Below are 13,246 nucleotides of genomic sequence, written 5' to 3'. Positions count from 1 at the left end.
ATGTGATAAAAACGCAATTTTTTAAATCTCTTTACAAATTTGCAGAGGATTTAAACATTCTTTTTACAATCAATAGCATATTCCTCTGTCAGCCCTTCTGTCTGTTTTGTTCTAATGCCATAAACACATGTTCTGACTTCATATCTCTTAGATTTTCAAATTAAATTTGGGAAATACCTTTTTTCTTACTTTCTGATATGCAAATCTCTGTTTATGTTGATTCTTACTGGGTTGTTTAAATTGACAGAATAACGTAGTTTTATCTGGTTGTATATACGTTTATCTTTTCCACTTGCTTGAAAATCAGTGTTGATTCCGTTTCTTTCAGTACTGCTTTGGGCTGGGCTGAACTGACTCTTTTTCACTCTTTTTGCAGCTGCGTGCATTGCAATGTTGTATACTCTGATGTGGCGGCACTCAAGTCTCATATTCAAGGTTCTCACTGTGAAGTCTTTTACAAGTGTCCTATCTGTCCCATGGCATTTAAATCTGCTCCCAGCACACACTCCCATGCCTATACACAACACCCGGGTATCAAGATAGGCGAACCAAAGTAAGCAAAATTAATCTTCTACTGCACTTGCCTGCATTTTAATAACTTGTGAAATTGCATTCTGTCCTGTGCTTATACTCTGAAAAATCACATAGTGTACAACCAGCGGTTTGTCGTTCTGTTGGTAACGTGTGGAGTTTATGTAATGTTTTCATAAGTTTTTAGCTGGCAATTTATTTAGCAAAGGTTAAATTTCCATGAACATAGCAGTAGCAGTTCTTTAAACACTGTGCACTACAAGAGAGTTGTACAGTAATTACAGAAATGATTCGGACAGGCAGCTAGTGTGTTTCTCGTTCTTAATTGTTAATCTGTCTAGCTCATCTGCATTTTTACTGTGGATTAAGATAAGGTGTTTCCAGAAAGAACTCCTAAGACTCATCAGGGTTTATGCAGTGATTTTTCATAACATTTGGTTGAAAAGGTGGAAAAAAGTGATTTTTTTTTCTTTCTGTTACATGCTTACAGATGATCATCTGAGTGAATTTGGAAAATTGGTTCTTTCAGTGCCATCAGTTCACAGAGGTCAGAGTGTGTACTTGTGAGAGATGGTTTTAAAAGTGGCAGTTTTCATCTCTGGGCTGACCTCGGGCAATTCTCGCAGGCTACAGAGGCCTGCCATACCCTGTTCTTTTGGTCAGGCGGCTGCGTGCTTGTCAGGCAGTGTTTTTCGTGCAGGATCTGTTCTCCTCTTTCCATCTACTAGATTTTTCTTCGTGAACGCTGTAGATTTTGGGAGTGGTGAGCTAGGTTTTTGCTTCCCTAAGATGGTCATGTTTCAAGGAGAGCAGTTTCACTGTCTTAGTAAGTGAGAGGTGCCAGCCTTTAAAATTATCCAGCCTTGCCTCTCCAAATCAAAATAGCTGCATTTATAGAGCTGTTTATTATAAGCTTTTTTCCAATACGTAATCTCTGTTTTTCTGGCTTAAAGCAGAACTGATTCCGTTCTGTAGCTAGGAAAGCTGTGCGTAAACACCATGGTTTGCTGAAGATGGTAACGCAGGGCACAGTTAGGAACTCTGCTTCAGGGTCTTTGTTCTAAAGATGTTGAACATTGAAGCCCTCCGCTGAAGCCAGTGGGAGCTGCAGGTGCCAATGCATGTGAAAATCAGGCTTCAAATCTCATTGGTCTTAGCCTGATGTTTTCTCATTGCAGACCTTTTTCTTCTGTCTTCTCTCTCCTCTGTTGGTACAGGTGCAGTATTGAGAGTAAATATTCAAGCATTTAACTGTTTTTATTTCTGGAGTGCACAGAGCACCCTAGTATATTTTAACAACTTGCAGACTCAAGAAAATGGAAGGCAGATGAGAGAAACAAGGTACCATGTAATGTAAGAACCAGATTTTAGAAGAGTTTGTTTATCACTGTTTCTTCTAACATATTAACCAGAGATTTTTTCTTTTAGGGTGTTTAAACCTACATTAAAGCAAAATGGCAACAAACTCACTGTTTCTGATACCAAATTAAAACTTTCCACCCAGTGACAAATGTTGTTTTAATTCAGGCTGGTATCTTCAGTGAGATTCTTTGAAATACCAACATTTAATCTAAAACTTGTTTCAGATTCACATAATTTTCATTAGAGAAAACCAAAAGATTAAGACCACCGTTTGTGTAAGATACTTCACATATGAAAAGTGCAGAAGATTTCTTGAATTGTGCTTGGATCTGCTGAACTGTTTCTGATCAACTTTGTGAATTAAGTATTTTGCATTAGTTTTCTTTCCGTATTGTTTTATGAATTTATTTTGATTATAAAAAGACTAAAAGGAAATTTTATTAAGTAGTTATATGGTAATAAATTATAGAATTCATAGTTCACTCCTCTTAAGAAGTGGTGTTCTCTTTAAATTGGCCAGTTTTAATCAAGATGCTGTCTTAAATGCATGCAGAGTGACTAGTGGGATTTTCCCAGTCCTTGCCTTGTGTAGAGTTCTTTACTTCCATTTCACAAGCATCTGTAGGTAGGAACGTGTTGCCACCAACACTCAGACTGCTCACATTGACTGCTGTTTCACCATTTAATAAGGTCTATTTCAAGCTATCAGGACCTGTGATTTTCCTCAGAATTAACTACATGTAGTTCTGCCACTCAGTAAGCAATTTAAAAGGAAGTGTTTTTGTTGTTTAAATTAGTTGGTTTCTGAGGATATTTCTCACATACCTTGGTGAAGTTGACATCAACTGTTTGACATTGCTCAAATTCTGGTTTATCTGCTGTAATGTTCTGTGTTAGAATTACAGAACAGCCCAGGTTGGAAGGGACCTCGAAAGATCATTGGGTCCAGCCTTTCATGGGAAGGGCAGTCAAGATGACATTATCAAGCACCCTGTCCAGCCACATCTTGAAAGCCTCCAGTGATAACTTCCCTAGAGATGTGGTGGAGTTGTTCCAGTGAATGATTGTTCTCACTGTAAAAAATTTTTTTCTTGTATCAAGAGGAAACCTCTCCTGGTGCAAGTCGTACCTGTTGCCCCTTGTCTTCTCCATGTGGCTCCTTGTGAAGAGAGACCCTCTGTCCTCTTTTTAGCTGCCTGTTAAGTACTGGAGCAATGTGATGAGGTCCCCTTGAGCCTTCTCAAGGGAGAGGAGATCCAGCTCCTTCAGTCTTTCCTCCAGGGCAGGTTCTCCAGCCCTTTGATCATCTTCATGGCCCTCCTTTGGACCCTCTCCAGTCTGTCCATGTCTTTCTTGAGTTGGGGGGACCAGAACTGGACACAGTGCTCCAGGTGTGGCCTGACTGGCACTGAGTAGAGCTGACAAATGCTGTTGTATTTGAGGAAATACATTCACATTTGACATTTGCTGCTGGTTTATCATATTGCCTATTGTCTACATTGCATATGGCTGGCATACATTTTGAAAGCTTAATAAACTCATTCTTGAAAAGAAGGAATGGAATATAGTCATACAATGCTATAGGTATGACTACATAAGCTCAGTTAAATTTTTGTTCTTCTGAAGTAAAAATTTTAAAACAAATTAAAATTTTAATTAAAACAAATTAAAAGAAAGGTACACAGCCTTCTGTGTTTGGAAATGTGAAGCTTTTGAGTTTTCATTGAGTGTATAGAGGGTGTCTGACCCTTGAACATGAGTTTCAGACCTCACCTGGTAGGCAGATGTTATTGAAGTCTGGCTTGGATGTTCCTCTGGGCATCACAGAGGTGCAGCTGAAAACAAGACGCAGTGTGTCAGCACGTCAGGGTGGCTGGGAAGGTTTATTGCTTCCATCCTGTAAGGGGTCTGAGGCCAGTGCGGTCCTGAGGGGCTCTTTACTGGTTCACGCTTTTTTGTTTACAGGAATTGGGCTCACTGGGTAGGTGGCTGTGTGCCTCTGGCATTTACTGGAACTGTGTGATTTACAATTACATTACAAATGGTTGTTTCAGAACAGATACAGTACACTATTTGGTGTATGAAAAATGAAGCTTATGTGCAGTGATTCTCAGTGGCATGAAATTAGATTATTTTAATATAGGGAAATGGATGGCTGTCTTGTCCTTCAACTTTGTGAAGCGCTCTGCTGTAGCATACCTAAGATGCTACATGGTTTCTGTGGGAAACCAGAGCTAATACATGATTTTCTTTTTTCAGTAAACAGTGTAACATCATAGGAATGGCACTAAGATATTTTTCATGGCTGATACCTTTTTGGATATTGGAGAAATTCTTGTCTATCAAGCCAGGTTATAGATATATACTGTACTATTGGTACATAGTATATTATCCCACAAGTACTATTTTTTGAGACAAGATTTATGGGAAGGAGAAATACCATACTCTGGTACAGAAGCTTTCGAAACATTAAACATGCTTTATGTGATACGAAGATATTTTCCTGTGTGATAACGTGTATTTATGCCAAGATAACATGTGAATTTGTTAACCGGATTTTTGAAAAGTGAAAAAGTGCACGTACCGTGCCTGTTTGGGCGTGCACTGTGGGGCAGGAGCAGTTACTGAGTAACCGCCTTGCTGGCGTGACCGCAGTTGAACTGCCTGCCTTACTGGGGTGTCTTGTTGAATTGAGGTGGATGGAAATTATGTCCCATAATAAGGCATAAATGCCTTTAAGCTTTGGGCAGGGTTTTCAGCTGTCACATGTTAAATACTGACTACTTCAATTATAAAACAACCCAGCATACTCAGCTGCATGTGTTGAGGATTGAAAATCATGCTTTTCATGCGACTGAAAGAAATACTCAAAGTGTGTACAGTCACAACTCATACTATTAGGTATGTTGCTATGAATTTAACTGGGTACAGTCTTTTCTCAGAGACCTGCCTGAAATTTGGATCTCTGCCAGATGCTTCCTGTGCTTCTTGTGAAAACAGAGTAAAGTCTTTTAGCTTACATAGATAGTACATATATTCAGCTCTTGGTGTTCATAAAAAGATAGAGTGTTTATATGTGATACATTCAGAAAGATGTCAGGGTTTTTTGTAGCGGATTCACTTTCTCCCGTCAGTGCTAGCGAGTGCTGCGTTGCCCAGGGATGTGGTCGTTAAGGGAAGAGCAGCGCCGGCAGGTCAAGGGCGGTGATCCTTCCCCTCTGCTCAGTGCAGCTGGGGCAGCGCTGCAGTACTGCACCCGGGGCTGGGTCCCCGGCCTGAGAGGCGTGGACATGCTGGAGCAAGGCCAGCAAAGGGACGCTGAGATGATGAAGGGACTGGAGCGTCTCTCATGTGAGTAGGGGCTGAGGGAGCTGGGACTGTTCAGCCTGGAGAGGAGAAGGCTGAGGAGGACCTTATCCATGTGTATAAATACCATGTGGGAAGGCATAAAGAAGGGGGAGCCAGACTCTTCTCCGTGGTACCCAGAGACAGGACAAGAGGCAATGGCCACAGACTGAAACACATGAATTTCCACCTGAACACCAGAAGTCACTTTTACCGTGAGGGCGATCAGACACTGGAAGAGGATGCCCAGAGGCTGTGGAGTCTCAGTCTGTGGAGACATTCGAAACCCGACTGGACATGGTCCTGGGCAGCCTGCTCTGGTTCACCCTGCTTAAGCAGGGATTGGACTAGATGACCTTAAGAGCTTCCTTCTGACTTCAGCAATTCTGTAGTCTTCTGTTCCTTACTTTAGATACCATAAGAATCTGAAGCATATAATAGATCATAGTTTATTTGATTGAATTATGTAATCCTGTGATGATAAATTCATATACTACAGGCCTGAAATCATTCCAGCTGAGATCACTGTGTAGTTCCACCACAGATGATAAAGCAGGTTTTCAAATTTCATGTGTCTAATTTTATTTGCAAGATACGGTTCTAATAGAAATATACATCATGAAATAAGCAGAATTATTTTTAATTCTGCTAGTCTTTTATTTACATCTTGCTAACCTGGAACAATGTAACTTTACTCATCTCTCTTTAGCACCTAGCCATGGGATCGTCCACTTGGCAACAGGCACCAAAATGCTGGGATTCTGGATGTTAGCAGTGGTATGTGAGCAATGAATCAGAAGGGTGAAAATCACCCTGCCAGGGAGAAGGCTGTGATAGTCTTGTGCCTCGGCTTGTTTGCCTGCTTAGTTAGTAATCGGGCCTGACGCTTCCTGACTTTTGGACAAAGTTGCTGCTGGAAATGTAGGACAGTGTTAGAAAAGGCAGGACGTAGGGACAGAAGAAAAATATTTGTTGCCCAGGGTTAGGGAATGTGTGTGGTTAGTACCAGCTCTCTGGCTTGTGACATTATCAGCAGAGTCACTACAGAACTGCAGCAAGTACTTTTCTGAGGAAACTCTTGGTTTTTTTCTTGGAAGAGGGCTGACAGTAAAATCACAGCTTTAAATCATCTCTAGCTGCCCTGCTGAGATGGGACCAAGACAGTGGAGCATGCTTAGATGCTCAGTACCTCTGTGTGGTGTGGCCAAGGGAGATGACCTCTTGCACAGTGAATCCTTTGGCTCTTTCTATCCCTTATTTCTTAAACAGTGCAGCCCACAGAGTGTGCCCGTGATAGCACTGTGCCTGGAGAAGATTCATGTTCTCTGTCTTTCTGTCTGTGCTCAATTCAGCTGACCTGCCGGGGTGGTGATCCGCTGATTTTTTTTTACCCTAGAAGTTGTCTTTTATGATCTCAGTTAAAACTATTAGTAAGATTTGTGGGTTTATATTGATGTGCAGTACAGGAGGTGAAACTGCATATTTTCAGAACCTGGCGTTTCTTTCTTACCAGTTAATACCAAGAAGCATTTCCTTTTTCACCTTAATTTCCTTGTAATTTCCTTTTTAAGCTGTTTTAACACTTTTCTTGTGGGAATTATCAAAGAAGTTAGGATTCTGAAGGGATGTAGATCAGTAATAATGTGAGAAACTAAAATACTTGAGTAATGTTTAAGTAGCTTTTCTGGACAGTAATATGGGGATCGGAGGATGGGGAGGGGGCTCCCCTTCCTAAGAACTCGGAGCTCAGCAGGTGAAGCTGGTGAATGTACGTTCTGCTGTGCCTGCGCAGAGTGTGTCGTCCCGTGCAGAGGGTTCACCTCGGAAAGCAGTACAATAGGATGTAGGTCATCGGAGGATGCTGTCTGAATAATAAACTTACCTTATGATACGTGAGAAACTGGGACCACTTGATATACCACAGAAATAATATTTTTCACAGTTAATATGATCAGGTGTACTATTTTTCATTATTTCAAATATTTGGACTCGCTGAATGGCTTCGACATTGAAGCAATGTCCCTGTTCTTGTAATCTCAAAACACAGTGCAGAGGGATCTTCAGAGCTCTTGAACAATGTACTATTGATGCTAAATCCCTCTAATTGCTTAGAAGGATTTAGAAGGGACTTAGAACTTCAGCATTCTAGCAAGCAGGGTTTGTTGTGTTGCGTTTTTTAATGGAAAGTCATTCTTCAGGACAGAGATCAACCTCTAATTGACGGGATTAGGAAGACTGCTTTTGTCTGTCATTGTACTGAGCGCCTGTTGTTGGGTTTCTTTTATCTTACCTGAACTCCAGTTTCTGAAGTGCTACCACTAGTGATGGCTAATGGACTAGATTTCTCTCTCATCTGATGAACTATGGTGAATTTCTTTGTTACTTTTCTTTCAGGTGTAATTTTTTTTCATTCATTTTCAAAGTTAAAAAAAAAAAAAGTGTGATGTTTCTGAAAGGATAGAATTTTTTACTATCTATGAACAGATACATTAAAGGGTTGCAGTTCAAATGGCTAATCTTGTTACTCACCTTTAGTTGCCAGGGAAATAATTCTTAATACAATCAAACATACAGATAAGCAAAAACAACAGGTAAAGTATCAAGTAAATAATTACCTGTAATGCAATTTAAACTATATTTTTCATTATAAAATCATCAGCAAAACGAAACAAGCTTCAGACTATTGTCACGTAGTAGTTGTTGCAGCATTTAGATCAGAGGATTATGTCTCTGGTTTCCCTATGTTTGTTGTCTGTTGGACAGACACTTGACAAGGATCTGCTAAAAATAAAACTATTTTCGTATTGTTTAATAATATTCTTAGGATTTTGTGATAGAGAAATTTGGCTATCGTGTTCGTTTTCAGGGGCTGTGCTTTTTGTGTCCAGTACTTACCTAGTTCTTTGTTAATTAGTACATCTATTTCTAAAGCACTTTTGAAATTATATTAATAGATGCGTTGCTTCACCAGTTACACAGCTACTAAAACGTAAGTAGCTTTTGTTACAGTTTTGATTGGAATGTTGCCTATCAGAACAGGAGATGTAGCGAGCGCATTTCCAGTCGCCTGTGCTGTGAGAGAGGAAGTTGTGGTTTCAGTGGTGTCACTGCATCGCTTCAATAGACAGATTCTTAACAGCTTGTAATGGCAGAACAGCGGAGTACCATCCTGTCAAGTTTCGGCTTCAGGGCATTAACAGAGTCGAGGCCTGGCATTCAGGAAGTTCAAAGCCATATATTGCCAAAAAAAAATTTATCTTGAAGTATATTACTAATGATGATCGAATCAATCACTCCCTTAAAACATATTGACTTTTGCAACCTGAAACAGGTATATTGTCCTTTAGTTACAATGTGAGTTCAGAAACTGAAGACATTTACCTTTCAGAGTATCCTAAGTAGATGTTGTTGTTATGTATGTAACTGGCACATGCTGTTGTTTTCTGGCTTCTCGTTTGCACTTTTTAGAGATTTTTTTTTTTCTATTTTCCTGGTTTTTCTGCTGCTCCCATGTTTTGAAATTGGAGGATGTTTTGAATTAGTTTAATTTTAACTTCCTTCAAGCAGTGTGAAATGATTGCTTAAACATGTCCAATCTTATCTCTGCTGAGAAAAAAGTTAACATCATGATTCTTGCAAGTACATCATCCACATGACTGACGTTGTTTATTGTACTTCTGTTTTTAGAATAATATATAAATGCTCTATGTGTGACACTGTGTTTACTCTACAACCTTTGCTCTATCGCCACTTTGATCAGCACATTGAAAACCAGAAGGTGTCTGTTTTCAAGTGTCCAGACTGTTCTCTTCTCTATGCACAGAAACAGCTTATGATGGATCATATCAAGGTGTGTAGGCATCTTCTCTTGTTTCGTTCATAGATACCATTTGTCATACAATATATGCTGTGAGAAAACACTGTAAAAAAGCACAGAATAACAAGAGGACTGCTGAAAGAGAGAGTTCTTAATAATTCCAAGAGAGTAATCTGTGAATAATGTTCTCAAATGTTAAAATGTTATATTTCATATGGTCTTCAGCGTATCTGTGATGTAATCACTCGGTTTTTCTATATGAATGTTGATTTTGGTATACGAGGAATATCTCGGTGTATTGCATTTAATAGGCCATTTTATCAAAATAATAATGGGTATAGTGAAGTAAGTTAGTCCAATTCTAATAAGTATTGAGCCTTACTTACAGTATTGCAATTGTTAGGAGCTGAGAATGCTGAGTACATTATAAAATCAAACCTTTGATGTTCAGAATTCACCGGTAGGAACCAGTATGTTTCTTGAATAGATGTAGAGGTTATTTGTGTGCGTGTATTCACATACGAACATGAACACATGCATGCTTTGAAAAAAAACTTGAAGTGGATTTTCTCGTAAATAACCTTATAACTGAAAAAGATTTACTATCACCCTTGCAAATCAGGTCATGCAGAATCAGTAGTCCCCTAGCTATAGTTTGTTAGCTGTGTATTTTAGATATACTGTGTTACCTTGTTTTATATATACAAAATCTATTAGCAGTGCTGAATTTCTTATGCCTTAACATGCGGTGCCTGGTAACATGTTGAAGTTATTTACACCATTGCAAAGTATTACAGTCCAGAATGGTAGCACTTAATTCAGTGGGTTTCTCTTGCAGTGACACATAAGACTTGGTAAAATTGATATACAGAACAGTGGAAAACCAGACATCTTTCTGGTCTGCTAAAACCATCATTTTGCATTTTAGTCTCAACTGTAGCACTTGTAACCTCAGAAATCTCTGAAGTTCTGTGGAAAACAACATCACAAGTCATGAAAACACAGTTGGTCTTAAAGCAAATCTTAAACTTGAGGAGGAGGATAGGGAAGGGCTGACCCAAGACATTCAGAAATACAAGGACTGAATATTTTCTTTGTTTCTAAACTAGTTCATATTTACTATGAGTTGTCTTCCATTTATGCCAGATATCTTAAGCGGTCATGCAGCAATGCAACATCCCGTTTTCTACTTCTTTGATTTACTTCTATTTCTTCTTTTTTTAACTAAATAGGCAGATGCCTTATATTGCAGTGTATGTCTTATTTATGTAATTTATGTAATTAGTTTTTCTTGACTCAGGTATTACTGTAAAAGTAAAAGATCTGTACGTAACTACTTTTTTAAGACTGGAAAACAACTATTTTAGGAGCATGATCTGACTGTAGTTAGGGCCAGACGCTATTCTTACATAAATTAGGGTTGCTCAGCATCTCTTATTATAAAGTTATTCTCAGTTATTTAGGATTTGGGCACTATTTAATTCTTTTGGCTTTAGTGTTCCATGCCAGTATTTGTACTTTCAAGCCAGTGTTTTTTTAGTATGTTTCACTATAAATGATTCAGACATTTTTGAGAACAAAATTAGCAGATTAGAACAAACACCTGCAGTAACAGTATTACTGCTTTTATTCAGAATTGCTAGTGCTTTTACGTTTAGGATGTATGTATAGTAGTAGGGACAGCAGCAGAAAAGTATAATTGGGACTTCAGTTAAGGGGGAATAAAAAAAAACAGCAATAGAGTATGGATAAAAACAGAAAAGGACTCAGAGGGAGGACGAGTGCCAGACAAGGGCAGAGCTCAGCCCGGCTGCACAAAAAGTAATGCTTGGTATGGCTAGACATAAACCATCAAGGCAGAGAAGACCTGAGTGAAAATAGAATAGAAAGACATAGAAAGAAGCTCGGGAGGAGGTTATTTAAAGCTACAAAAAATAACCTAGAATAATTCCTGCAGATGTGAATGTTACTTGTTGGCAAAACATATGTCTCATTTTCCTGTAATGGCTCGCTACAAGAAAATTTCCTAACAGCCAGTGAGAACAGGTGGTGAAGGTCTGGGCTGGAGGTGTAACGCTCCCAGTCCTGCTGGTGGCAAGTGCTGTGGTCACTGCCACTCCATGTTACGCTTTAATGCTTTTTGTTTATTTTCAAATAAGAAATTAAATTTCAAGTACTGTATTTAAGAGACATTTAGAAAGTTGAGCACGAACATTTTACATGCTGACAAGTTAAGCTGGGTTGGAATCTCCAGGTCAGTCTTCAGTTGTCTGAAAGTATATGAACGCCTTTCCCGTCTACCCCCTGCTTCTTTCTTCTTGTCCTGGTGCAATGGATACTAAAGGAGCCACCTCCTTTGCTACACAACTTCAGTTTGTTCTTAGAGCCAGTCAGGGAGTCCTCTGCGCTTTGCTTGTTTAATAACATTTTAGTTTTTTAAATTACAGCTGTTTCTTTTATTCTGTTTAACAACTGTTAAATAGAAGAACATGTTTTACAGAACAGGTTGATATTTGTTGTAGAGGCAGCGGGTAGTCCCAAGAGCCACATGATTTACAAAATAACTTGATACTGAAGTATTATACTGGAGTAGCAGATTTGTATTATTATATTCGCAGAATCAAGAATGTGTTGAACATTTTTTTTGTTTGTGAGGTTTCCTGTAGGAAAAATAATAATGTTTGGGATGGCTAGACATATCATCCAGGAGAGTTATAATAAAGGTCGGTAGATGAGATGATCAGAACACTGTCCTTGTAAAGGGCCAGTCTTTTAGGTATGAGAGAGACCTTGATAGTGGATCCATGTTCAACAGTTTGTTAATTCTGGGCTGCAGTCATCTTTGTTGGCCCAGAAACTTGCTGACTCATTACTGCTGTGTCCATGTTCATATATGAAACTCGACACACAGCTGAAGCCCAGGTCTTCCTGGACTGGTCATCTTTTTGGTGGACTCAGGTATCGTACCAGCATATGACACTGGCTTCAGAAATCGGGGAAGGAGGAGGTGGAAGAGTTCTTCCCTTCTTACTGATTACTGACTTAAAGTCTAGAAATAAATCGGTGAGGAAGGATCACTACCTAAGAGCTTCAGGGTGCTTGAGAACAGCTTGTTAGGCACCTCTTAGCTGTCGCCTGGTCTTGGGCACCCCGTCAGCCCTGCACACCTTTGATTCTAAGGACTGTAAGCAATATAAGGGTAAGTTAGGGTGCTCATAACCTGAGCCTGGAGTAAGACAGGGCTTAACTCAGTCTCAACATGAAATATTAATATATCCTAAATGATATAGTTGCCTGATCTTTCCAGAGTTGCCTTTTCTTGTCTTTCTTACCAATGTGCCAAGTCAAAATTTGTCAGTAAAAACCTTTCCTTATTGGAAATCTCTAGTCACGTAGTTTGAAATGATGATGCTCAACTAATATTTTAGGTAAGTAAAGCGAGAAATTAAACTTAACATAAAATGCTTCCTGAGACCTTTTTTCCTCCCTATTAAACAGCAATTTAAACTTAACCTAAAGTCTCTTTTATTTGTTTGTGAAAATATCTAGCTACTGAAGAAAATTCCTCTTTATCTATGGATGGTGTCTGCTGGTGTTGTTGGCTAGTTTTTCTTCGTGCTAGGCCTTGCCTTTACTTAATCATGTTTCTGTAAGTTAAGAATATGATCTGATAATAGTGTGACAAAGAACTAAATGAAGACTTTTTGTTCAGAGGATCTTTGTATGTTGTCAATACAACTGTATATGTCCATGTTAGTTTTGTCCTTTTTTTTTTTTTTTCTCTTTATTGTAGTCTATGCATGGAACTTTGAAAAGTGTTGAGGGGCCACCAAACCTGGGGATAAATCTGCCTCTCAGTACTAAACCCACAACTCAGAATTCAGCCAGTCACAACAAAGAGGACACAAAATCTGTCAACGGAACAGAAAAGCTGGAGAAGAAATCTCCTTCTCCCATAAAGAAAGCAGAGCCTAAAAAAGTCGCTAATCCTGGCTGGACATGTTGGGAGTGTGATAGGCTCTTCACCCAGAGAGACGTTTACATCTCTCACATGAGGAAAGAACACGGAAAGGTAAATGAATAATACTCAATTAAAAAGAAATTAATTCAACCTGAAATATGAAGTAATTTTTGTTCAAATTCAGTTGTGTTTTTGAAAATAGGTCCTTTAAGTTCAGTCATTATTCTTCT

General features: G+C 39.0%; 1 protein-coding gene across 4 annotated transcripts in view; it reads left to right on the top strand.

Annotated features, from left to right (window-relative positions):
- LOC309415901 (zinc finger protein 532) overlaps window positions 1-13,246 on the top strand; it is a gene marked incomplete at its 3' end in the record, with an annotated part of 42,507 nt that overhangs the window by 11,360 nt on the left and 17,901 nt on the right. The window contains exons 3-5 of one of the 4 annotated variants that reach the window (XM_082013614.1): window positions 377-553; window positions 8,926-9,088; window positions 12,849-13,127. The exons of 1 other annotated variant lie outside the window; for it this stretch is intronic. In XM_082013614.1, the coding sequence (XP_081869740.1) occupies window positions 377-553; window positions 8,926-9,088; window positions 12,849-13,127 (619 nt within the window). The remainder of the gene's footprint in view (window positions 1-376; window positions 554-8,925; window positions 9,089-12,848; window positions 13,128-13,246) is intronic. 2 more of the 4 variants (XM_082013615.1, XM_082013616.1) reach the window with 2 other exon arrangements.

The sequence above is a fragment of the Phaethon aethereus genome (assembly GCF_964289735.1).
Source record: "Phaethon aethereus genome assembly, chromosome: Z".
In the NCBI taxonomy this organism is placed as follows: domain Eukaryota; kingdom Metazoa; phylum Chordata; class Aves; order Phaethontiformes; family Phaethontidae; genus Phaethon; species Phaethon aethereus.
Note: the sequence above shows the minus strand (reverse complement) of the source record. Positions and strands in the feature narration are given on the sequence as shown.